We start from the raw sequence: 28,000 nt of genomic DNA, 5'->3' as shown, positions 1-28,000 counted from the left end.
GTCTGTCTGAGAGGAGATACTGAGCAGCATCCATCACATCACAGGGCTGCAGACCCAACCCTGTCATCCGCTCCTCTGGACGTCTCAGCATCCTCAGCATCCTCCTCCAGCTGAGTCCAAGATGACGGCCAACAGCAGGTACAAGAGTCGCGCGCCTCGGACAGGTAAGCTCCCCCCCCTCCCCCTGCAGGTAATTAATAACCGCGTCACATCACAGCTCATTAAGCATCGATTAACCGCTCTGTCTGCTGTGTCTCATCTCCTCCTCCTCCTCCTCCTCCTCCTGATGGACGGATGGATGGATGCTCCCTGGATGTCTTCCTGACCCAGATGATGGAGAGGTAAGAGACAGGAAGACTCTTACAAAATAAAAGCCTCCTGCATGAACCATCAGGATCTCTTTGTTGTGGTGCAGCTGACACATTTTGGCTGTAAGTTAGCTAGTATGACCTGGTTGGATTCTTTAGGTTTTCTAGTTTCATATGATACCAGTATCTTCACTCTAGCTTTAAAACTGAGCCGCTACAACCTAAAAATAGCAAGTTGCGTTAATGCGTTAAAGGTCCCATATCGTGCTCATTTTCAGGTTCATACTTGTATTTTGTGTTTCTATTAGAACATGTTTACATGTTTTAATGTTCAAAAAAACTTTATTTTCCTCATACTGTCGACCTGAATATACCTGTATTCACCGTCTGTCTGAAACGCTCCGTTTTAGCGCATTTTGACGGAATTGCAACAGAATTGCATTAACGTTGCTAGGCAACAGCTTGGGTCCATGTGTACTTCCTGTCAGCTGATGACATTCACATTCACTGCAACCAGGAATAAACTGGGACACATTTAGAATGTTTTACGTTTAAAATTGCGTCAAGGATCTAAATATTGTATATTTGTGACATCACGAATGGGCAGAAATCCTAACGGCTTGTATCAGATGCAGAGTTTCTGAATACGGGCTGTGTGTATTTCCCTGTGGATTGAGTTTTTCGATACTTTCACAGTATTTATTTAGGACTTAAACCTGCTTTATAATAAAAAAACATGAAAATCTCACTTTTTTATAATATGGGACCTTTAAAGAAAATATATAATAATGCGTTATCATCGCAGCCCTAATCGGAATATTTCCAATAACTCCAGGGTGCTTTGTTTTCAAATTTATTGAAAAAAGATCTGTATAATCATTTCCAAACTTCACAACATGATATTATCTAAATATTCTGTTTCAATCAATATTTGTTGGCGTTTAGCCTTTCAAAAACAACATTTACGCATAGAGCATATACAACAATAGAGATATACAGTATGTGCCGTGTTCATGAGAAGCAAATTCAAAAGCAGGTGCAGTGATCAGAATCTATCGCTTGTAAATGTTTAGCTTTGCGTCAGTCAGTACAACTTTATTTAAAATTTTATACCAAATATTTTATTTGTTTTTTTTATTTATTTACTTTTTTTTGTTGTTTACATTTTTTTTATATCGGTATTTTTTTTAATATTTACACTTCTTTTTTGTTTATTATATAATTTTAAAATGTTATACCAAATATTTAATTTGGTATTTTATTTTTTATTTTCTTAGTTTATTAAATTTTATTTTTATTTTGTTTATTATATATTTTAAATGTTATACACATTTTATTTAAAATGTTATACCAATATTTTATTTTGTATTATTATTTTATATATATATATATATTTATATATATATATATATATTTATATATATATATATATATTATTTTTAGTTTATTATATATTTTTAAATGTTATACCAACTGTATAATAGTAAACAATGCCTGTAAAATTACCATCAAATGTCTTGTTTTGTCCGACCAACTGACCAAAACTGAAAAATATTTGATTCATAATGATGTAAAACAGATAAATGCAGCAAATCCTCTTATTGGAGAACACAAAATAAGAGAATATTTGGCATTTTTTGCTGGAAAAAATGACTAAAAACATCCTGAAAATTATCAAAATAGTTGCAGATGAATCAACAAATCGATTCAGCGTTAAAATATATAATGTAATACTGTGAAACTATATGGAATAAGATGATTTTTAGGGTAAAACTGTGTATCTATAGAGGAAAAAATAAGTAAAATTATGTCACTGCAAACTCTTCATCAGTGATACTAGATAGATCCCCTCATATGTCTCACATACAGCATCTCCTCGCCTCCTTCACTGAGAGCATCTTTATTTAGAGATATATAACATCCCATGTTCATCCTGCCTCACAGCTCTCCTGTCCTTTCATGGACGGCAGCGCTGCCGAGGCTGAGTCAGAGCAGCCGACGGACGGACGGACCGACTCAGACGCTGCAGTCTGGATCTGTAGATGTTTTTGTGATCTGTGTGTGGGAGTGACTTGCAAACGCATCCACAGACTAAATGTCAATATGGAAGCAAGCAATACCAAAAACACCCACACACACACACACATCTCCATATAGTCAGCTCCCTAAAGCTGAAGTGCTCTACATTAGAGTTGTGATGGGAGGAGCTCTGTTTTACTGTGTGTGATGCCTCCCATACACTGCTCGACCCCCTCATCTGGAGCCGCTGGCTGCCTGCCATGCTGTATTATGAACACTCGGGTTAACCTCAGGGTACGCTCTCTGTGTCTCTGCCACCCTCTTCAATAAAGCATGAAAGGAATCATGGGAATGTCCTACTAACACAGCTATACTGTATGTACCACGCTGCTGCTGCTGCTGCTGCTGCTCTGGGTCAGCCGTTATGATGAATACTGCCCTACATTAAACCACACATTTACTCAAAATAATGCATCTGTCTTTCTGACATCTGTTTTACTATATGATATATATATATATGCCATAGAAAAAAGCCAAAATACAGTATCTGTGCCATTATTTAGCTGAGCGTCGCCCGTCTCCAGTGTTAATACCTCCGTGGTTATCAACCTTTACTTGACAAAAAGCTGCTTTTAAGCCTTAAAAACCTGTTATAATGTTTTAATGTTTTTTCAAAGTGATCATTTATGCACGCCTCCAACTTGTGCAAAATGCTGCTGCTCACTTTTTAACTAACACTTCCAGACGTGAGCACATCACCCCCGTACTTTACTCGCTCCGTTGGCTTCCAGTTCGCTTTAGAATCGATTTTAAGCTCTTGATGTTTGTTTCTAAAGCCATTAACGGCCTCGTCCCGCCTTATTTGTCAGAGATTTTAACTCTCTGTGAGCGTAACGGGGCTTTGCGGTCATGGGGTCAACTTATTTTAGAAGTCTCGAGGTCGAGGTATAAGCTGTGGGGTGATCGCTGCTCCTAAACTATGGAACAAGTTCCCCCCTGATATACGCACCATCACTGACCTAGTACTCTTTAAATCTAAGCTTGAGACTTTTTGCTTTTTGTGTACGTTTTTATCATTTTATGATATGTTATGTTTTTATTCCTGTTATTTCTTGATGTTAATGTGAAGCACTTTGGGTACCTTTTGGTTATTGAAAAGGGCTATACATATAAATGTTGATTGATTGATTGATTTAGATTTCCAATATGAGACTAAATCAATTTGTAAATTTGTTTTTATAATTACTCTCACTGCTAGAAGACCACTGGATACTAAAAACTATAATAATAAAGTTAAATTAAATCAAGAACCACCAATATGGTGACAGATAGCTCGCAATATGGCGATGGATAATAAACTAGCTATCTAGCCAGCTTTAGTTATCTAGTGCGAGCTAGCTGCTAGCTAAATCTAAAGCTTTCTCATCTCCCCTGCCTCTGTGTTCTAACTGATCTATATATGTATTTTTCTGTGTCATTGTTTCCAGGAGAAAGATTACGTTGGTTTTGCGACGCTGCCCAACCAGGTGCACAGGAAGTCGGTGAAAAAGGGATTTGACTTCACCCTCATGGTGGCAGGTGAGAGATGGTGTCGCCTCTTCAAGCACTAACTCGTTACTGCGACAGTAACAGCACTAACTCGTTACTGTAACAGCACTAACTCGTTACTGTAACAGCACTAACTCGTTACTGTATCAGCACTAACTCGTTACTGTAACAGTAACAACACTAACTCGTTACAGTAACAGCACTAACTCGTTACAGTAACAGCACTAACTCGTTACTGTAACAGTAACAACACTAACTCGTTACAGTAACAGCACTAACTCGTTACAGTAACAGCACTAACTCGTTACTGTAACAGTAACAACACTAACTCGTTACTGTAACAGTAACAACACTAACTCGTTACTGTAACAGTAACAACACTAACTCGTTACTGTAACAGCACTAACTCGTTACTGTAACAGTAACAACACTAACTCGTTACTGTAACAACACTAACTCGTTACTGTAACAGCACTAACTCGTTACTGTAACAGTAACAACACTAACTCGTTACTGTAACAGCACTAACTCGTTACTGTAACAGTAACAACACTAACTCGTTACTGTAACAGTAACAACACTAACTCGTTACTGTAACAGTAACAGCACTAACTCGTTACTGTAACAGCACTAACTCGTTACTGCGACAGTAACAGCACTAACTCGTTACTGTAACAGTAACAACACTAACTCGTTACTGTAACAGCACTAACTCGTTACTGTAACAGTAACAACACTAACTCGTTACAGTAACAGCACTAACTCGTTACTGTAACAGTAACAACACTAACTCGTTACTGTAACAGTAACAGCACTAACTCGTTACTGTAACAGTAACAGCACTAACTCGTTACTGTAACAGCACTAACTCGTTACTGTAACAGTAACAGCACTAACTCGTTACTGTAACAACACTAACTCGTTACTGTAACAGTAACAACACTAACTCGTTACTGTAACAGTAACAGCACTAACTCGTTACTGTAACAGCACTAACTCGTTACTGTAACAGTAACAGCACTAACTCGTTACTGTAACAGCACTAACTCGTTACTGCGACAGTAACAGCACTAACTCGTTACTGTAACAGCACTAACTCGTTACTGCGACAGTAACAGCACTAACTCGTTACTGTAACAGCACTAACTCGTTACTGTAACAGTAACAGCACTAACTCGTTACAGTAACAGCACTAACTCGTTACTGTAACAGCACTAACTCGTTACTGCAACAGTAACAGCACTAACTCGTTACTGTAACAGCACTAACTCGTTACTGTAACAGTAACAGCACTAACTCGTTACAGTAACAGCACTAACTCGTTACTGTAACAGTAACAGCACTAACTCGTTACTGTAACAGCACTAACTCGTTACTGTAACAGTAACAGCACTAACTCGTTACTGTAACAGCACTAACTCGTTACTGTAACAGTAACAACACTAACTCGTTACTGTAACAGCACTAACTCGTTACTGTAACAGTAACAGCACTAACTCGTTACAGTAACAACACTAACTCGTTACTGTAACAGTAACAACACTAACTCGTTACTGTAACAGCACTAACTCGTTACTGTAACAGTAACAGCACTAACTCGTTACTGTAACAGCACTAACTCGTTACTGTAACAGTAACAACACTAACTCGTTACTGTAACAGCACTAACTCGTTACTGCGACAGTAACAACACTAACTCGTTACTGTAACAACACTAACTCGTTACTGTAACAGCACTAACTCGTTACTGTAACAGCACTAACTCGTTACAGTAACAGCACTAACTCGTTACTGTAACAGCACTAACTCGTTACTGTAACAGTAACAACACTAACTCGTTACAGTAACAGCACTAACTCGTTACTGTAACAGTAACAACACTAACTCGTTACTGTAACAGTAACAGCACTAACTCGTTACTGTAACAGCACTAACTCGTTACTGTGACAGTAACAACACTAACTCGTTACTGTAACAGCACTAACTCGTTACTGCGACAGTAACAGCACTAACTCGTTACTGTAACAGCACTAACTCGTTACTGCAACAGTAACAGCACTAACTCGTTACAGTAACAGCACTAACTCGTTACTGTAACAGTAACAGCACTAACTCGTTACAGTAACAGCACTAACTCGTTACTGTAACAGTAACAACACTAACTCGTTACTGTAACAGCACTAACTCGTTACTGCGACAGTAACAGCACTAACTCGTTACAGTAACAACACTAACTCGTTACTGTAACAGCACTAACTCGTTACTGCGACAGTAACAGCACTAACTCGTTACTGTAACAGCACTAACTCGTTACAGTAACAACACTAACTCGTTACTGTAACAGTAACAGCACTAACTCGTTACTGCGACAGTAACAGCACTAACTCGTTACTGTAACAGTAACAGCACTAACTCGTTACAGTAACAACACTAACTCGTTACTGTAACAGTAACAGCACTAACTCGTTACTGTAACAGTAACAGCACTAACTCGTTACTGTAACAGCACTAACTCGTTACTGTAACAGCACTAACTCGTTACTGTAACAGTAACAACACTAACTCGTTACTGTAACAGTAACAGCACTAACTCGTTACTGTAACAGCACTAACTCGTTACTGTAACAGTAACAACACTAACTCGTTACTGTAACAGTAACAGCACTAACTCGTTACTGTAACAGCACTAACTCGTTACTGTAACAGTAACAACACTAACTCGTTACTGTAACAGTAACAACACTAACTCGTTACTGTAACAGTAACAGCACTAACTCGTTACTGTAACAGTAACAGCACTAACTCGACTGCGATCAAAAAGCTGTTTGTTTATTTAATAAATAAAAGATTAGTTTATTTAATCCGGTGATTCACTTTATTCAAATTGAGGATTTTGTTTGATTTTGTTTTTTAGGTGATGATGTCATAAAATATGGCGACAGACATTCAAAGCTTCATTGGACTCATTGTTCTTTATATGAGATTGATTTTTGTACATAATAAATACAGTATAATAAACAAAACTAAACACAGAGGTACTTTTACTCAAGTCAAATTTTGAAAGCAGGACTTTTGCATGTAACAGAGTATTTCTACACCGTGGTAATAGAGTCCCACGTTCAGCATGTGGATTTAAACCAAAGCTGTCTAAATACAAAAAGACTCCAGCTTTCACCACCACACCTCCGCACCATCTCAGCTTTCACAAGTTTCACTGTGTCCTGTGAAAATGTGAAAAAAGTCTGGCTCTGCTACAATATGAATATTAATCTGGAGGAACAAGATAAAACTCTCCTCTCAAGAAACGAGCTGGATTTAATTAAATCCATCAGTTAAAACCTTCAGAAGCATTTTAAACATCCCGACAGACCAAAGGTTGAAACTAGTTTCTTATTGAATAATGTTGAGTCCATTAAGTGACGATAGCTGGATTGATTTTGGTTTTATTTTTTATAATAAATTGGGATTATTTGTCGGAGGAGATCTTTATCCTCTTTTAAAACTCTTTTTTAAATGCACTTTCACTTAATTAATTAATTCCTTGCTGTGTATAAACTGTATTGATATTATTATTATTATTTTATTTAAATGAGCACAAACTAATGATAAAATAACAGAAATAATAGCTTTAGTAATAATTAGCAAACATTATTAATTATCATTTCATTGTTTGTTAAAAGTAAAATAACTATTAACTAATTAACTAACTATCAATTTACCATTTATAAATGATGGTTATTAGAAAGTGTTACCAAAAATATTATTATTATTATTATTATTATTATTATTATTATTATTATTATTATGTTATTTAAATGAGCACAGACTAATGATAAAATAACAGAAATAATAGCATTACTAATAATTAATAAACATTTATTATTTCATTATTTGTGAACAGTAAAATAACTATTAACTAAGTTTAATTAACCATCAATTTACCATTTATTAATGAGGGTTATTAGAAAGTGTTACCATAAACTGTATTATTATTATTATTATGCTATTATTATTATTATTATTATTATTATTATTATTATGTTATTTAAATGAGCACAGACTAGTGTCAGTGGAACAATCGAAGGTTTATGTTCAGACCATTTGTGGCGTATCGTGTTTTTATGAAGTCTGGAGAGCAGAAAACATCGATGTGATATTTGAGTCAGATTAGATTAAGTGTCTCCGTCTCCGTCTGCTTGCTCACAGCTCAGACTGTCCTGGATGTGTCTGGCTGAGGTGTTCAACTAGTTTAGAGTTTTATTCTGAAAAACCTGATGTATAGTTATGACTGAAAGCTGTGTGTGTGTGTGTGTGTGTGTGTGTGTGTGTGTGTGTGTGTGTGTGTGTGTGTGTGTGTGTGTGTGTGTGTGTGTGTGTTCCAGGTGAGTCTGGTCTGGGTAAATCCACTCTGGTGAACAGCCTCTTCCTCACTGACCTTCATAAAGACAGGAAACTGCTCAATGCAGAAGGTCAGTCACCCAGTCACACGTCTCCTTACCTACATTTAATCAACCTCTGTGCTGTAGAATGACAATAAAGGAACCTTTACCGTTAAATATCCTTTAAACATCTTTATCTGAGTGATGTTTTCTTGTCCTGAAGAGCGAATCAGTCAGACGGTGGAGATCATGAAGCACACGGTGGACATCGAGGAGAAGGGGGTGAAGCTGAAGCTGACCATCGTGGACACGCCGGGGTTCGGAGACGCCATCAACAACACTGAGTGGTGAGTAGTTCACGTTGTACGCTGAGATCTGGACAATAAAAGCAGCTCTGGAAGATCTGATGGTGAATAATAATAATAATAATAATAATATTAGATAAAGGAGCTTTCTGTGGCTTCAAGTTGAGTGAATTACCTGAAAGTCTGTGAACAGCCTTTCTGATAACTCAGCGTTTCACATCTCCTCACTCTCACATGAGGCTTCATGCATTTGTGTCTTTGTAGGTTTTTTGTTTCTCTTTGTGGTCGTTTTGTGTCATTTTGTAGTTGTTTTGTGTCTCTTTGTAGTCATTATGTGTCTCTTTGTTGTTGTTTGTGTTTCTTTGTGGTCATTTTGTGTCTCTTTGTGGTTGTTTTTCGTCTCTTTGTAGTCATTTTGTGTGTCTTCATGGTTGTTTTTTGTCTCTTTGTGGTTGTTTTTCGTCTCTTTGTAGTAATTATGTGTCTCTTTGTGGTTGTTTTTGTCTCTTTGTAGTAATTTTATGTCTGTTTGTAGTCATTATGTGTCTCTTTGTAGACATTATGTGTCTCTTTGTGGTTGTTGTTTGTCTCTGTAGTAATATTTTGTCTCTTTGTAGTCATTATGTGTCTCTTTGTGGTTGTTTTGTGTCTCTTTGTAGTCGTTTTGTGTCTCTTTGTGGTTGTTTTGTGTCTCGTTGTGGTTGTTTTGTGTCTCTTTGTGGTTGTTGTTTGTCTCTATGTGGTTGTTTTGTGTCTCTTTGTAGCTGACTCTCAGATGATGCTTAATGCACTGTCTGCTCTCTGTTTGGTCTGTGTCTCTTTGGCTCAAGCTACTTTATTGATCTGATTTCTTTAGGACATTAATTAGATTTCACACTATCTCTTCTCACTGCTTCTGTGTTATTGATCTGTTATCGTCTGTTTCTCCTGTTTCTGAAGCAATTTGTGACTTTCTTTCTAAAAGTGCAACATAACTCTTTCTTTTGTTGTGTTGTTGTTATTTTACAATAACTGAGGGAAATGATTTCCTGCAGTATATTTAGATGAATCAGAAGGATTGCAGGGGATTTCATCAGACAATAATCTGGTGTCACGTTCAGGAGTTCAGTGCCTCCTGGCTACTTTGCAAAATTATTCATAAAGATAAATAATGGTAAATAATGGTAAGAGCAGCTTCTACAGAACGTTAAGACAGGAGACAAACACCTGAAATGGAAGTGGCCAGTCAGAAAAGGCAGTTTGGATTCTGAATCATAACTCGTCTATACTAAATAAATGTTTTACATGCTGCCTTCAGGATGCTGGTAGAATTAACTGGATCAGATGAGTTTGCAGACCAGTGCTGTTTTATTATGCGCTGTTTCTAAAAGGAGAGTGGAGATCAGTTGTTTTGTCCTGCTGTGTAAAAAGTGCCCTCTTCGGCAGTGACGCCTTCATCACCTGCTGATACGATAGCTGGCACATTAATAACTGCCCAAACTAAACAGCACATCGGCAGTCATTATTATTGATTATTCATCACTGAAGGTAAATTAAGTACTAAATATCAATATTGAATGAGCAAGAGTCTCGCTTTAAAGGAATAGTTTGATGTTGGTTTTCTTGGTTTTCTTGGTGAGCGTTAGATGAGAAGATTAGTACCACTGTCATAACTGTATGCTAAAGATGGAGCATCATTATAACACAATCGGCCCCATAGGAGCAAGACACACAGACTTAATAGTTGTTTAACCTGTTTTTGGTGTTGTTTTGTGTATCTTTGTTTGTTTTGTGTCTCTTTGTGTTTTTTTTGTATCTCTTTGTGGTTGTTTTTAATCTGTTTCTAGTTGTTTTGTGTCTCGTTGTGGTTGTTTCGTGTCTCTTAGTGGTCATTTTGTGGTTGTTTTGTGTCTCTTTGTAGTTGTTTCGTGTCTCTTAGTGGTCATTTTGTGGTTGTTTTGTGTCTCTTTGTAGTTGTTTTGTGTCTCTTTGTAGTCATTTTGTGTCTCTTTGTGGTCATTTTGTAGTTATTTTGTTCTCTTTGTAATAATTTGAGTCATTATGTATGTCTTTGTTGTAATTTTGTGTCTCTTTGTTCACAGTAAAAATAAATGTTAAAAATACATAAAATCCAACACATGAGATATAAAACAAGATAAAATAATTAGTGGAGTAAAAACGTATAACATTCCCTCGCCAATACAGAAATACTCAAGTAAAGTACAAGTCCCTCAGATCTGTGTATAAGTACAGTACTTGAGTAGATGTACTTAGTTACTGCTCGTCTCACTCTCGGCAGAAAAGCGAATAAGCAGACTTCCCAAATGTTGAACTGTCCCTTTAAATGTTTTGTGGTTAAAAACTCATGAAAGCTGTTTTTGTGTGTTTCAGCTGGAGGGCCGTCACCGACTACATCAACCAGCAGTTTGAACACTACTTCAGAGACGAGAGTGGACTCAACAGGAAGAACATCCAGGACAACAGAGTGCACTGCTGCCTCTACTTCATACCTCCGTTTGGACACGGGTAACGAGAATACACACAGTACACACGTGGTATTTAATATGTACTTGCATCTCAGTAAAGGTCATGTCGTCCTGCAGGCTTCGTCCCGTCGATATAGAGTTCATGAAGGCTCTGCAGGATAAAGTTAACGTGGTTCCTCTCATTGCGAAGGCCGACTGCCTCACTCCCACTGAGATAAAGAAACTCAAAGAGCGGGTAAGAAAGCACAAACATGTACATGTAGATTACATAAATAATCCATAACTATACCTGCAGTATATCATGTGAATCCTCTAGTTATCGTCTTTGTTCTCTGTTTAATATGTGCACAGTAAAATCTGAATTCATGCACTGACCTTTCTGTGTGTGCAGCATCTCTTCTGGCTGCCGGGTGTTTCAGTGTTTTCATTTATATTCCTGCACTGAATCAAAGCTTCAAAGACGTCTGTGCATTTGCATAAACACAGTAATAGATGTCTGGCTAAAACTGGAAGTCTATTATTTATGTATTAATTTATTCATCCAATAAATATTAGAATGAATCTCCTTTAGGTATAAAAAAAGAATTAGGGCTTTCAAACTTAACGCGATAATAACGCTAATTTGTTTTAACGCCAGTAATTTCTTAAAAGCATTAACGCGACTTATGATTTTTAGGTTGTAACGGCTCAGTTTTAAAGCTGGAGTGAAGATACTGGTATTATATGAAGCTATAAAACCTGATGAATCCATCGGTACCAACCATGTCATACTAGCTTGTAAATACGCTCCAAACTTGCGCAAAAACTGACAGGGCCGAAAAATTACGGAAAAATGCGGAAGAGAAGCAGAAGAAAAATCTGAAAAATGACTGGAAAACATCCAAAAAATATCTAAAAAATTACAGAAAAATATCTGAAAGGAAAAATGTCAAACAAATTACCAAACAAAATCCAAAAAGGCGGAAGAAAGGCAGAAGAAAAGTTCAAAAAATGTCTGAAAAATGTCTGAAAAATATCTGAAAAATATCTGAAAAATGTCTGAAAAAAGACGGAAGAAATGTCAGAAAAATTAGCAAAAACATTCCGAAGAAAGGCAGAAAAAAAGTCAAAAAAATTAAACTATAAAACTTGATGAATCCATCGTTACCAACCATGTCAGACTAGCTGGTCATGAAGGAGGCTAAATAACGCTCCAAACTTACGCTAAATCTTGGCGAGGAAAAACTGTCATGTCCATTTTCAAAGGGGTTCCTTGACCTCTGACCTCCACATATGTGAATGTAAATGGGTTCTATGGGTACCCACGAGTCTCCCCTTTACAGACATGCCCACTTTATGATAATCACATGCAGTTTGGGGCAAGTCATAGTCAAGTCAGCACACTGACACACTGACAGCTGTTGTTGCCTGTTGGGCTGCAGTTTGCCATGTTATGATTTCAGCATATTGTTTTATGCTAAATGCAGTACCTGTGAGGGTTTCTGGACAATATCTGTTATTGATCTGTGTTGTTCATTGTGATTGATTGATTGATAGCAACGGAGCTGAATATCACAGTTATGTTATATTATATTCAGATTTAGTGAAAGGACAGACGGGGAGAGGAGGCAGTTGAAATGAGCTGAGCGTTAGATTGGTGTTGCGTTTCAGCTCGCTTTAGTGGCGATGACTCAGACTTCCTCCACAGAGATTTGATCTGGACTCAGTTGTAAAGCTTTTTTTTCAGGGCAGCGACTTCCTGCTGAGTTTTAGCACTCAGTGGGAGGGTGTGTGTGTGTGTGTGTGTGTGTGTGTCTCTTAATGTGTGTGTTGTCCTTCCAGCTGAGGGAAGAGATAGATAAATACGGGATAAAGATCTACCAGTTTCCTGACTGCGACTCTGACGAAGACGAGGAGTTCAAGCGGCAGGATAAAGAGCTGAAGGTGTGTCTATATGTACATGATTACTAAAGTGCTGTACTCAAGTGCAGTTTAGAGGAATTTGTACTTGAGTATTGCAATTTTTCTGCCACTTTACGACTCTACTGCATCACATTACAGAGGGAAATGTTCTACTTTGAACTCCACTGTGAGAACCCAACTACAGAAACACTGCATATGATAATCAAAATATATAATATATCAAAATATAACACAACAGGGACCATTATGCCTCTATAATGAGTACTTGTACTTATGATACTCCATGTTCATTTTGCTCGATACTTCTGCACTACTCCTACCGTTACGAATGCAGGACTTTTACTTGTAATGTCGTACTTCTACCCGGCGGTATTGCTGCTTTAAGTGAAGGCCGTGATGTGTTTGTGGTGCAGGAGAGCACTCCGTTTGCGGTGATCGGCAGCAACACCGTGGTGGAAGCCCGAGGTCAGAGAGTGAGAGGGAGGCTGTACCCGTGGGGCATCGTGGAGGGTAAGAAACCTTCTGTAGCTGTCGATCTCAACTCTCTCTCTCTCTCTCTCTCAGTGACTGACCAGCCCTGATGTTTATCTCCTCCTGTACGCAGTGGAGAACCCGTCCCACTGCGACTTTGTGAAGCTGAGGACCATGCTGATAAGAACCCACATGCACGACCTGAAGGACATCACCAGCGACTGTCACTATGAGAACTACAGAGCTCAGTGCATCCAGACCATGACCAGGTAAGTGTGTGTGCAAACAGGAAGGTGTGTTAGTGGGCTGTTGTTTTTATCACTACTTACTTACTTATTTATTAAACTTTTTGCACGTTCATTATGCCGAGGAAAATAACTCTGGATTCAGCTGTTCGTTCATTTTACAACTTTAGGACATCATGATTTAAATGAGGGATATTTAAAGGGACTATTTGTAACTTTCAGAAATGCTTCTTAACAGCGACACCTGTGGCCGTGAAATCAACGAAAGTCAGCGTCGGGCTCGTGCTTGTGCTCGCTCTACATAGACATGAACGAGCATCACTCAACACAGTGAGGCGACACACGTCAGCTAAAAGCACAATATCACTCTATATTTCAGCTGCTTGGCAGTAATGTTAGCTGACCAGACCAAGGTCTCTCCATGAATCATATGCGAGCGCGCATGTGTCCTGACCCGCTACATTTATGCACTTAAAAAGTTACAAACAGTCCCTTTAAGTGTTCCTACTGGGAAGTGGATTTACCTAAAAAACAAACAAAGATCCTCTGATTTACAGACGTCTCTTCATGGCCACAGACTCATTGGCGTCTTCAGTCCGAAGTAGCGCCAGCGGCTCTTATCAAATAAGCACTGCAGTTTTGTCTCTTTGCTTCTAGACTCTTTGTAGTCCCTTTAATGATGAGTCATGGTTAACCTGTGCATAATGCAGTGCAATATCATAATCTATGTCTTGTGAGCATGTTTGTGTTCCGATATGTAAATCAGGACCGGAACACAACCGAGAAGAAATGAAGAGGAATACTAGTTTTTCTCATTTCCAAAAATTCAAGTCTTTGCAGGTTGATTTCCGGCCTGCAGTGAAACAAATGAAAACGCGGTGGCTTGCTGTTTTCATCCTCCGCCTCCATGTTTCTCTCTAATCTCACAGTAAGATGAATGCAGATAAGCGAGTGGAGAGCCCCATCCCGATCCTGCCGCTGTCCACACCGGACGTGGAGACGGAGAAACTCATCAAAATGAAAGATGATGAAGTGAGTGATGATGAAAATCTGACTCCTCAATAAACCTTGAATACTGAATAATGCATTGCAGCAGGTGTTACGTAAGCATGTGTGATGTGAAATGATGACCCATATGTGTTATTATGTAAGCTTCATCCTCCTGTCTCTGTCTTATCATTACCTCTGCAGCTGAGGAGGATGCAGCAGATGCTTCAGAAGATGCAGCAGCAGATGCACGAGCAGGACCTGTGACCTTTACAGCTTTTATTTAGGAGACAAATCAAACGCAGATTTAAACCTTCATAAAACCCCTCTCTTCAGGGGATCAGAGAGGAAGACATCTTCAGATAATTAGTCAGCATTTCACCCGATTCTCAAAAGGTCACAAAGAAACAGTAGATGAACAGCATGCTGGGAGATGTATTTATAATAATAAACTTTTTTTTAATGCAGTCGTTAGCCAAGTGAGTCTAGTTAGGCAATAGAGAGTAGATTTGTTACCTTTAGATCACAGTACTTGAAATACTAAATGAGACTAATGCACCATACCTTCAATTCATTTAGTAGTTTATGCACTGATTGTGTGATGCCTGAACTGAATGGTTTTTATTATTAGTATTAGTCTTTTATTAAATAAGGACCATGCACAAAAACATGTCATGTCAAAACGAGAGGATTTATGCCACATTTGAGCTTTTAGCTAATTTCCACCTGCAGTCCTCGGGCGGGCAGGAACACACAGAACCACATTATAATCCATTACAATTAAAAACCTGTTAAAGGGGTAGTTCGGGTGTTTTGAAGTGGGGTTGTATGAGGTTTAAGTGTACGCTATGTTAAGAATATGTTCGACCTTGCTGTGAGACAGTTTGACCTCTATGCTCTCGGCAAAGCCATCAGACTCCAATGAAAAAAACAGTGATTTTACCTCGTAGCACACAGAGGTATGAAATAGGAGATAAAATAAGCGTAGAGGGTCATTGATCTGTATGCTGTGGTAATTTGACTAGAACAAAAGAAAATTGTTGTCATGACGACATCAGAATGGATTTCATGAAATTTCATTTCACTGTAAAATCTCACCTTAGTCTACTTTATGCTAACTATTTTAACTTTCTTTTAGCCAACTATTCGTTACTTATATCTATAATTATTTCAACTGCTTTCTATACTTTTTTTTTTTTTGCATTTTTTTCCCACTACTTTTAGCTATTTTTAACTCTTTGTCCAATTTTTAACCTGAATTTCAACAGTTTTTTTTTTTGTTTTTTTTACCACTTTTAGCGAACTATTTGAACTCTGCTCAGTCCTGGTTCTGGTTCTCCTGTGCCTCCCTTCCCTCCAGCGGGCCTGGCAATACGGCGTGGGCCTCCAGTGGCTCAATGCAGCCCCAAAGCCTGGTGGAACCAGCCAGCTGCTAATTCCACCGTGCTCTAACGCCACGCTGCTTACAGAAACGAGACAAACAAAGTATTAGCGTTGCTTTCATTTCACTGTAAAATCTCACCTCAGCCGCAAGTCGGTTTAGTTTATGCGGACGTCAGCCCGCTGCAACGGTCGCCATGGCAACGGGTGGTACACATAAAAAGGGCTGCTGCTCTGACCATCCTGTTACGTTGATTTGAATGGAAATGTGTTTCTACTCCACCAAAGTCACACAATAACACAACAAACTAACTGATCAAGGCAGCGGCAGACCAGCAACTTCCCGTGTTTTGCGAGGTTAAAATTACTGTTTTTTCCATTGGAGTCTGGTGGCTGTGATGAGAGCACAGATAACGGCTTCAGACAGTCTGACCGCGAGGTAAAGCGGTGAAAACATTCTAAATACAACCACACTGAGAAACAAAACAACTATCCCTTTAAGGTTGACATTTTTGGGGAAAAGAATAAAGTCTGTACGAGCTATAAGCTCAGCTGGAAGCTCGATGGCATTAGCAACCACTCAGAATTATCATATGGCATCAAACCATCAGCCTCGTTTTAATCTCCACGCTGCGGTACGAGTGTTCAGATACATATAGACTCTGAGTCGGAGGAGTTTAAGTGTTTCTACTCAGCATGATTATCAGTAAAGCCATGATAAATACATGCAATATCACCCTTATATATAAAACGTAGTATTGCAGTGTACAATCATGAGGAAAGGAGGGAAGAACAATCCTACATACAGTACACTACATCAGTTGTTTTTGTTTGTGTGTATAATATATAACAATCAGTTATAGTATTACAGTATTACTTACTATGCCATAACTATTACATACAGGATGTTACAGGTGTGATTCAGTGACCATTTAAAAATGTACACAAGCCTCCTGGTGAAGCAATTGAAGTAATATCCCAACAATGTATTAGCTTTATAATAATAATAATAGTAATAATAACTGTTGTTTATACAGCTAACTTTTCAAAAACAGTGTTACGGAGTGCTTTACAGTAAAATAAGGACAAGTAGAGGGTTAAAAACAACTAAATAAAATCTTTGTTTTCATCTAAAAGTGTCTTCTGATGTCAATAATTAAACATTTGCTTGGATAAAACTATTTGTTTATTGTTTTTAATTGTTACGAATTAATATATCTTTGAATAGATTTTCTTGTACAAATCTTTTCCTTTAATACAAAGTTGTTAAAAAGACTCGAAGGTCGAATCTACTGCAGTTTACGTCACTACGAGGAACTTTAACTTTGTGTTGATTGTTTTCACTTCTTTAAGCGAAGTCTTTTAACTCTTTGTCCGTTTCTTTTATCTGTTTTCTACACTTATACATTAGGCCTATATTTTATGCTAACTATTATAACTTTGGCCATTATTTTTATTATTTTGTTATACATTATATTCTAACTATTTTAACTTTTTTTCCCGTTACTTTAGGCTTTAATTATTTCAACTGCTTTCTATATGTTTTAGCTTAATTTCAATTGTTTTTTTCCCACAACTTTTAGCTATTTTAACTCTTTGTCCATTTTTTAAGCTGAATTTCAACAGTTTTTTTCACCACTTATTTGAACTCTTTTCCATCCCGTTCAGCTGTAACTATTCCAACGGCTTTCCGTACATCTTTTAGCTAAATTAACACTATTTTCCCCCGCTACTTTTAGCTAACTTTTTTAACTCTTTTACGTTACTTTTAGCTATTTCAACTGTTATACATTATATTCTAACTATTTTAACTTTGTTTTTTAGCCAACTATTCGTTACTTTTAGCTATAATTATTTCAACTGCTTTCTATATTTTTTTTAGCGTTTTCTTTTCCCACTACATTTAACTATTTTAACTAAACTTTAACAGTTTTTTCACCACTTTTAGCAAACTATTTTAACTCTGCTCAGTCCTGGTTCTGGTTCTCCTGTGCCTCCCTTCCCTCCAGCGGGCCCGGCAACACGGCCTCTGGCCTCCAGCAGCGTGGTGTCGGCTCCCAGCGGGGACCGGCGGTTGGTTGCAATCTGCAACCACTAGATCCTCCACACTGCACCTTTAAGTATTCAAGATTCAAGATGTTTATTGTCACGCCGGTTATACAGGTACAATCGTGTGAAATACTTTTTGCTGGGAAGCTCCATTAAAATAATAAGTTATATTACGTTATGTATATATTACAATTATAAAAGGAAATACTTTGTACAAGGGCATATTAAGAACATATACATTAAGAACATATACAGTATATACAGTATAAGATATATTTTTGTGTGAGAAGGTATAGTATATACAGCGGGTAAAATAAGTATTGAACACGTCACCATTCTTCTCAGTAAATATATTTCCAAAGGTGCTATTGACATGAAATTTTCACCAGATGTTGGTAACAAGCCAAGTAATCTATACATACAAAGAAACCAAAACAAATAAGTTCAGAAATTAAGTTACGTGTAATAATGTGAAATGACACAGGGATAAAGTATTGAACACGCTTACTGATATTTATTTAATACTTTGTACAAAAGCCTTTGTTGGTAATGACAGCTTCAAGACGCCTCCTGTATGGAGAAACTAGTCGTATGCATTGCTCAGGGCTGATTTTGGCCCATTCTTCCACACAAACAGTCTCTGGGCCTCTTCTATGAACTCTGATCTTCAGTTCTTTCCATAGATTTTCAGTTGGATTCAAGTCAGGTGATTGGCTGGGCCATTCTAGCAGCTTTATTTTCTTTCTCTGAAACCAACTGAGAGTTTCCTTGGCTGTGCGTTTGGGATCATTGTCTTGCTGAAATGTCCACCCTCGTTTCATCTTCATCATCCTGGTAGATGGCAGCAGATCTTTATCAAGAATGTCTCGGTACATTTTTCCATTCATCCTTCCTTCAATTATGTGAAGTTTGCCAGGACCGTATGCTGAAAAGCAGCCCCACACCATGATGTTCCCACCTCCAAACTTCACTGTTGGTATGGTGTTTTTAGGGTGATGTGCAGTGCCATTTGTACTCCAAACATGGTGTGTATTATGGCATCCAAAGAGTTAATCTCATCTGACCAGACTATATTCTCCCAGTATTTCACAGGCTTGTCCAAATGTTGTGCAGCAAACTTTAAACGAGCTTCAACATGCTTTTTCTTCAGCAATGGAGTCTTGCGTGGTGAGCGTGCATACAGGCCATGGTGGTTGAGTGCATTACTTATTGATTTCTTTGAAACAATTGTACCTGCTAATTCCAGGTCTTTCTGAAGCTCTCCACAAGTGGTCCTTGGCTCTTGGACAACTCTTCTGATAATTCTTTTCACTCCTCTGTCAGAAATCTTGCAAGAAGCACCTGGTCGTGGCCAGTTTATGGTGAAATGATGTTCTTTCCACTTCCGGATTATGGCCCCAACAGTGCTCACTAGAACATTAAGAAGTTTAGCAATGCGTCTGTGGCCAATGCCATCAGTATGTTTTGCAACAATAAGGTTGCAAAGGTCTTGAGAGAGCTCTTTGCTTTTACCCATCATGAGATGTTTCTTGTGTGACACCTTGGTAATGAGACACCTTTTTATAGGCCATCAGCTGGGACTGGACCAGCTGATATTAATTTGCACTGACAAGGGCAATATCATTATCATTATTACACATAACTTAGTTTCTGAACTTATTAGTTTTGGTTTCTTTGTATGTATAGATTACTTGGGTTGGTACCAACATCTGGTGAAAATTTCATGTCAGTAGCACCTTTGGAAATATATTTACTGAGAAAAATGGTGACGTGTTCAATACTTATTTTACCCGCTGTATATACAGTATATATAGTAAAGTATACTAATTATGTTGATGAGGGGAGGAGGTATCCATCCATCCATCTTCAACCGCTTATCCGGGATCGGGTCGCGGGGGAGGAGGTAGAACGATTTTTTTTTTTTTTTTTAAACGGTCAAAGTTGTGTTAGTTATTATTTGTGTGCCACTAGGGGGCAGCAGAATGAGATGCGAACATGATATTGATATATATAATTAAAGGGTGGTGGTCTGCAGGTCTGCAGGAGGAGAGGCGGTGCTCTGCCGCTCTGCTGCCGCTCTGCTGCCGCCTGCTGGTCGACATGTTCCCGGGTAAAAAGGGGGCTGGACGACCCAGACTACCAGCAGGACAACATGTCCAGTGTCTCAGTGTAAAGTCCGTCTGTCCATCGGAGTGACCGCCTGTTTGAGCTCCGAGCGGCCGAGCAGCGGCAGGATGGAGCGGAGCGGCGGAGGCGAAGAGAGCGGCGCGTCTCAACAAGCGAACTCGACGCGGAGACAGTTTCAAACCAAAACCAGCAAACTGAGCCCGAAGCTGAGCTCCAGAGAGCCGGAGGACAGGAAGGAGAGAGGCATGTGGATGTTCAAGAAGATGAAACGGAAGGAGAACGTCGTCCTGGACCGAGTCATCTCGTCCTCTCAGCCGGACCTCCTCTTCTCCTCTCAGGAAGCGGAGGCGGCAGAGGACGCGGCGGAGGACGCGGCGGAGGCGGCGAAGCTCTGCGGCAAAGGGGCCACCGGGAGCGGCCACCGGGAGAAGCTCAAATCCTCCAGCCCAAAGAAGCCCACCGTGGCTCACCTGGTGCAGTCCCACCACAAGAGCTCCTCTCTCGGGTCTGCGTGCCTGGAGAGGCTGGCAGAGCCGCCGCGACGCAGCAGCGGCAGCAGCGGTGGAGGAGGAGGCGAAGCGGCAACAGCTGCCGCAGCAGCGGAAAGACAGCTGGAGAGCAGAGATGAGCAGCAGGTGAGTTACTACCTGTCACGTGTGCTGGAGGTAGAGGTGGTGGTTTGGCCTTTTAATATAACAGTCTTAACTGACATGTGATCGCAGGTTAATGGATGGTGGTGCTGCAGAGTGCAAAGTATAGACACAAAACAAACTAAGAATATAGATAGATTTATGACGTGGGAATTAAATGCACATTTAATTAAAAGTCAAATGTATCAACATTGTAATGTGATGCCACATGAGGACTATGGGTTGCAGCTAGTAACTGTTTTACTATCAATAAATCTGCTCTGATTATCTTCTCAATTAATCCAGCTGATTGTCAGGCTATTAAATAGGCGTCGCTGTAAGCCCCATAGATGTGGGTCAATAGGGGCCTACTGCACCGCCGAGTAGGTTTTTATCATCTATTCACATGGTAGATCACCAAAAGAAGGTTTAAAAGAAGACAACAGCGACCCCTAGCGACAGAAGTCTGGCGCTGTACTATAAACAGTGTGAAACTCACAATGTGTAGTTGTCTTTGTGTTTGTAGTTATTTTAACCCAAAACATGATGTTTTTCCCAAATCTAAACTCAAGTGTTTTTCAGGATTCAGGGTTAACCCTTAACCCTTAGATAAGTGTTTTTTTTATTTTTTGCCTTAACCTAAAGAAGTTGTAGTTTTGTTGCGTAAATAAAAAATAAGTTGTAATTTTATTGCCTAAACCTAAAGAAGTTATAGTTTTATTGCCTAAACCTAAAGAAGTTGTAGTTTTGTTGTCTAAACCTAAAGAAGTTATAGTTTTATTGCCTAAACCTAAAGAAGTTGTAGTTTTATTGTCTAAACCTAAAGAAGTTGTAGTTTTATTGCCTAAACCTAAAGAAGTTGTAGTTTTATTGCCTAAACCTAAAGAAGTTGTAGTTTTAATGCGTAAACCTAAAGAAGTTGTAGTTTTAATGCGTAAACCTAAAGAAGTTGTAGTTTTATTGCCTAAACCTAAAGAAGTCTTTTTATTTGTGCTCAAAATGTGACGTTTTATTCAGTTTTACAACGTGTTGCTTTTCAGTTTCACTTTCTCTTATACAACAGTAGGTACAGTAGGCCCCTACTGACCCACATCTATAGTGCTAATAGCGACTGATAACGCCTATTTAATGGCCTGATAACAGTCGAATCAGGTGATTCATTCCAGAGAAATAGTAAAAATGCTCATCACGGTTTCATAAAGCTCAAAGTGAAGCATCTATGTTGCTTGTTTGCACTGATATAAAATGCAGAAAAACCTCACGAGTGAGAATCTGGAACCAGGAAACAGTCGGTACCCCAGAGTCTGCAACCGAGAGAGTTTATTAATAAAGAAGAGCTGTGACTCATCCTGTGAAATCTGCAATCCAAATCCATATCTACGGCATAAACAGGCTACAGACGGATCGCTGGGGGAAACCCTGCAGGGCTGACACTCACATGAGACCGGGGAGGTCCTGCACATCTCGGCAGGAAAACAAACCCAGTTTGCAGGATGCATGCAGAGGATGGGTATATACTATATATATATATATATGTGTATAATAAGATGAGCCTAACTGCTGGGTGTGTTGATGCCCTGCAGACACTAAATAAACTCACTAAACCAACAACTCACTAAAGTAAACCAGCTAACACAAACTGTCTTGGTTATGCACACATGGAGGATAAGATCAGATGCACCTTTGTATAGTAAGAATAACTAAAAAGAGTTGTTGTTGTGTTGCCTCACAGTGAGCAGAGGAAACAGTGGAGCTGTCTGCAGCTGGAAACAGTTAAACTAATTGTGGATGATGCGTCAGCTCCAGGAACACAGCTGTACTGACTTTAGTTATGGCTGCAGTCCATTTTAAAATAAATATACATATGTAAATACTTTTATGCTTTCAGGGTACGTTTACTTCACAAACATACCCCCAAAACTATTCTATTTTTTAAAATAAGATCAAGTGTGTTGTGGACGATGGCTCACGTGACCAGAACCATAATTTTCAGTTCTATTGGTGCTTTTCCTTTTACAGCAAAAGGTACAATCTGTGCTCTGGTGTTTTGAACAGACTCAGACTTAACAATAAAACCACTTTTTGTGGTTTTCCAGGGAGTAAAGTTCAACAACAACAACATCTAGTGCAGGGACTTCCCACCAGCAGAAACGCTGCACAGAAGTATTTTACGGACGGATAAACTGTTGTTCAAGAAGAAATCGTTGAGCTGTAACAAAAACAAATTGTCATTTCTAAGTTTTTTTGGTTTGCGTTTGGATTAAAGCTGCAGTAGGCAGAATATTTTTGGCATCATTGGGCAAAAAATCCCAGAATAACCTTTCAGCATATTGTAATTCAAGTGTTCCGAGAAAAAACTAGACTTCTGCTCCTCCTCATGGCTCTGTTTTCAGGCTTTAGAACATATAGCTTTGACCAATCACAGGTCATTTCATTGAGAGAGAGCGTTCCTATTGGCTGTTCAGTCAACGGCGACAGCTGTCAATCACTCACAAACTCCGATCAAACTGTCAAACTAGGCAGCGCTGATCAAATATGAATCAATATTCTTTTACGTTAATGCCTATTTCTCTCCTCAGATGTTCTCAGAATCATCTTGTTTAGCTGTAAAATGAGAAAATGTGCTCCGTTTCGTGGGCTGTGCTTGGTATTTCCTCAACTGATCTCAACATGGCTTAGCCCTCGGCCACACCGGGAACGTCAGGAGCGCATGGCAGCCGTCGGTCTCCGATGCCGAGATGCTCTGACCAAACGGCGGTGTTTGATGAGTTGAGAGTGAGATCCAGCCGGTGTAAATGATTAGCTCCTTCATGAAAGTGATTTACTGTAGAGCGATGTAGTAAGGGAGGAGGCTGCAGGAGCCGAGGAAATGGCCATCACGTCAGGGGAGATGTGAGATAGAGATTCATTTTTTGCCAGTCATCATTACTGTCAGTGTGGGAGGATAGCGGACACTAGAATCTGTCTTCTGAAACAAATGGAGATGCATCCTGCAGAGCCCTTGTTTGGAGTACAAATACTCTGTTATGTTTTGGAGGGTTGGTAGTACGAGACAAGAGATGAAATATCTTTCTTTGCCTGGAGCCGTTGTTGTTTCCCTGCAGGGGTCACATGTCAGGTGTTATGAAGTCTGCTTTGTGAGTCACACAGGCGCACACCAGCGTCCCAGTGAGTGATGTCAAACAGACACAGCACCAGAGAATAGGAGCTGTAGAAGTCATTACTTCACACGTTGGACAGGTTATTGAGCAGGCTGTGATTTGTTGTATGCCGTTTATTGACGGGGATGCCGTCACTTAATGAGTTTCCACTGTGCAGAGCGGCTGACTAAGGGAAAAAACATATCAAGTTTAATGATAGCAAATGTAAGAACTATTTGTTCCAGTTGTTGTTTCTTTGTGTGTCTATCAGCTCATGTAATATTCATCCATGTCAAAGGATCTCAGCAGTATTGGTTCAGGGTGTTTGTTCACTCATTGCATGTGAGTTTTGCATACTGGTGGTGGCGTTTTTTGGGGATGTTTATGTGCATGTAAAATTTCAAAGAATGCTTTTGTAATGAATCATCATGTCACTCACTGTTCCACTCCAAAAAGCTGCTTTTACATCACTTCTTTGCAAATAAATAGACTCCTATAGGACTGTACGTATATTAGACTTGTGTACATATTTGGTCAAAATAGTAATTAATAAATGTGGGAAAAAACAAATCGATCCACCGATGTATCGTGATGTGTTTTTTTTAAATTTCTAAATAGATGTTTTAATGACAGAATCGATATATTTGCTTCATTTGAGTCTGTGTGGAGGTAGAAGGAAGTTACCGCTTTTAATGTTGTAGTCTGAGTAACGTGACGTCGTATCCGTTCCGTATCCGTCAACCAAAACAAACCTCAGAAAGTATAAACCGTTGGAGGGTCGTCGTGGATACGACCTGCACCCTCACATGTTAAATCCAGCGTGGTAAACACTACACATCCAGTAAAGGAGGGAAACACTTTGGGTTTCACACATTGACAGGAAAAGCAGAGCTAGACAGAGCAGAGCTAAAGCTGCATGCTAACTCTGTCACGCTCATTTAAAAAAAAAGAAGGCCAAAATGTGTCTGAAAATCAGGCTGAAAAAAAAGTCAGAAAAAAGCCGAAATATGGCCGATATCTGTCTGAATAAAAGTCTGAAGAATGTCTGAAATATTTCCGAAAAGGTATGCAGGAAACGTTATCGTAACGTGGCGGTGGAGCCGGCCGTCGCTCTCGTCTCCGTGGTCAAATGTGCTGACGCTACGACTGTAGAGCACCCAGATACTGACATGTCTGTTCTCTGCATTGAAACGGCCCCGATGGAGCTGACCATGGATGGATAAAGAGAACGGAGCTGACGGGAGAGCTAGAGACCACCTTGGAGAAGTTAGAGGAAGTAGACACGTGGGACTACGTCCGCTTTTCAAAATAAGGTGTTAACAAAGGGAACTGTATTTACAAAATACATCTATGGAAATCAGATTGATGGATTATATTCACCAGAAGTATAAAACATTATAAATTAAAAAGAAGATCCCACTAATCTGTGAGGGAAACGTCTTTAGTCTTTGATTTTTGGGATGCTGGATAATAAATAATTCCTGACAATGACTGATATATTTGACTTCAGGACATCTCTGACTACATACATGATGAAAATCAAACATTTTACTGGATTCATTTAGAGATTTCCAAAGTAAAAGTCCTTAGAATTGTATGATTATAGTAAATAGTATAAATAAATATAAAGGAGGATTCAGACTTTAAGGTCTGTATTTAGGACACTAGACTGACCTTAGAGGTGTCTGTGACCTCAGTAGACTTCTGTCCTGTCAGTCAGGATTACTCCACTGTAGAAGGATTATAGTGGAGCCAACCAGCACGGTTCCTCCTCTTCCTCCCTCCTCCTCATCCTCACCTCTCGCTCCTTCATTCATTCATTCAGCTGTAACACCGACTGCACCACAGACTCGCTGCGTCTAGTTCTGCCAATCTGGACTTACCTTTGAAGTATCCTCAGTTCTTCGTCCGTCTCACCACCTCACCTGGTCTGTATCGTCCCCCCCCCACCACCTTCGTCCTCCTCGACCCTGGATCTCTTAATAAGCGAGGCCCCGGTGGCAGAGTCCCGTCTAGTGATCCGAGGGTTACTTCGCTGTGCCTCCTGGGATGAACCCTTCTCGCTCGCCTCCACATGTGGTCGGCTGCTGTCGGTGAGCATCACGGCGCTATATTTGATCGCCGTCTGGACGACGGTGGTCTGAAGATGTGTTTCTTGTGATATTTATTTGGTTACGTCTAACTGATGTCCACAACATCACTTATTGGCTCTTAATATGAACGATTTTTGTTGAGCTTTGTACTGAAAGTACACAAAGCATCAAGAGTAGTTTGCATAAAGATAACTTCAAATAAAATATGATGTATTATTATAGATTAAGAGACGATAAAGATACTCAATATAGCAGCGTATAAAGTCATTCAATATTAAATTATTATATATATATATATAGTTCTGAAATGAGGCATTGTGCATGAGTACTTTTACTTTTGGTACTTTGATGCTTTTGTCTGAAAAATGTCCAACAAATATCTGAAAAAATACATAAAAATGTCTGAAAAAAGGCAGAAGAAAGGCAGAAGAAAAGTAAAAAAAAATGTCAGAAAAAAGGTCCTAAAAATGACTGTAAAATATCTGAAATAGTCTGAAAAATTACCAAAGAATGTCCGAAAAAAAGGCAGAAGAAAAGTCTGAAAAATGAATGTAAAATGTCAAATATAAAGGAGGAAGAAAAGTCCAAAAAATGTCAGACAAAATGTCCTAAAAAGGTCCGAAAAATGTCTGAAAGATGGTAGAAGAATATCCGAAAAAAAGGCAGAAGAAAAGTCGGAAAAATTACCAAAAAATGTCCGAAAAATTACTGAATAATGTCCAAAAAAGGCAGACAAAAAGTCCGAAAAAGGTCCGAAAAATGACTGAAAAATTACAGAAGAAAAGTCAGAAAAATGTCTGAAAAAAAACCCTCTAAAGAATCCATCGGTACCGACCAGGTCAGACTAGCTGGTCATGAAGGAGGTTAAATAACGCTCCAAACTGACACTAAATTTTGGCGAGCAAAAACATGTCATGTCCATTTTCTTTTTCTTTTTTTAAGTTATTTTTTTGGGGGCATTTTCCATTTTTATGACAGGACAATGGATAGAGTCGTGAAAGGGGGGAGAGAGAGAGTGGATGCGGAAAGGGCCACAGGCCGGATTCGAACCCGGGCCGCCGCGGTCAGGACCAAGCCTTAATACATGGACGCCCGCTCTACCAACTGAGCTAACCCAGGCGCCCGTCATGTCCATTTTCAAAGGGGTCCCTTGACCTCTGACCTCCAGATCAGTGAATGTAAATGGGTTCTATGGGTACCCACGAGTCTCCCCTTTACAGACATGCCCACTTTATGATCATCACATGCAGTTTGGGGCAAGTCATAGTCAAGTCAGCACACTGACACACTGACAGCTGTTGTTGCCTGTTGGGCTGCAGTTTGCCATGTTATGATGTGAGCATATTGTTTTATGCTAAATGCAGTACCTGTGAGGGTTTCTGGATCAATATCTGTAGTATAAATGTAAACAAAGTGTTAAAAAGTACATTATTTCCGTCTGAGATGTAGAGGAGTAGAAGTATAAAGTATCATGAAATGGTGAAGTGAAGTTAAAGTACATCAGTGTGTTTCTCTGAGAGAGCTTTCCTCTGCTGGAGTGAGCCCGTTGGAAGCTTCCTGTGCCGTATTGATCACGGAGGTGTGTATCGGCAGCAGTATTGATGTTAATGGGCCCTTTGAGGTCGGACCGTTGTGTTATGGAGGACATGAAGAAGATGGATGTTTAACTCTCCTCACCGCTTTTATCGACTTTATTTCCAGCCGCCCTCGCCACCGTCTCTAATCTTCACACGTCTGTCGTTGTGGGTGCTAGTTTGTCACTTTACATGTGACACATAAAGATCCGGCTACTGGTCATGAAAATAAATAAATACATAAATAAAGTAGAGCTGAGAAGATTAGCTGATTAATTGATTAGTCGATCAAAAGAAAATCATTTTTTAAATTTCTTTTCTTTTCAAGCAACATTTGCTGCTTTTCTTTCTGTCATATATGAAAGTAAATAAAATATTT

At 39.2% G+C, this 28,000-nt stretch overlaps 2 protein-coding genes across 5 annotated transcripts in view; both read left to right on the top strand.

The window, feature by feature from the left end:
• septin5b (septin 5b) lies at positions 1–17,187 on the top strand. Its single transcript, XM_074617962.1, has 12 exons — positions 1–164; positions 331–341; positions 3,815–3,905; positions 8,258–8,344; positions 8,478–8,601; positions 10,930–11,064; positions 11,142–11,259; positions 12,846–12,947; positions 13,340–13,436; positions 13,531–13,666; positions 14,572–14,674; positions 14,834–17,187. The coding sequence occupies exons 1-12, from the start codon at positions 122–124 to the stop codon at positions 14,894–14,896; spliced, it is 1,110 nt and encodes a 369-aa protein (XP_074474063.1). The 5' UTR covers positions 1–121; the 3' UTR covers positions 14,897–17,187.
• Positions 17,188–20,084: 2,897 nt separating this feature from the next.
• Positions 20,085–28,000, top strand: part of mctp1b (multiple C2 domains, transmembrane 1b) — a 38,284-nt gene continuing 30,368 nt past the window's right edge. For 2 of the 4 annotated variants that reach the window (XM_074618401.1, XM_074618400.1), the window contains exon 1: positions 20,085–20,820. In XM_074618401.1, the coding sequence (XP_074474502.1) occupies positions 20,293–20,820 (528 nt within the window). In that variant the 5' untranslated portion in view covers positions 20,085–20,292. The remainder of the gene's footprint in view (positions 20,821–28,000) is intronic. The other 2 variants (XM_074618402.1, XM_074618399.1) reach the window with 1 other exon arrangement.

This window comes from Sebastes fasciatus, chromosome 19 (assembly GCF_043250625.1).
Source record: "Sebastes fasciatus isolate fSebFas1 chromosome 19, fSebFas1.pri, whole genome shotgun sequence".
In the NCBI taxonomy this organism is placed as follows: Eukaryota; Metazoa; Chordata; class Actinopteri; order Perciformes; family Sebastidae; genus Sebastes; species Sebastes fasciatus.
Note: the sequence above shows the minus strand (reverse complement) of the source record. Positions and strands in the feature narration are given on the sequence as shown.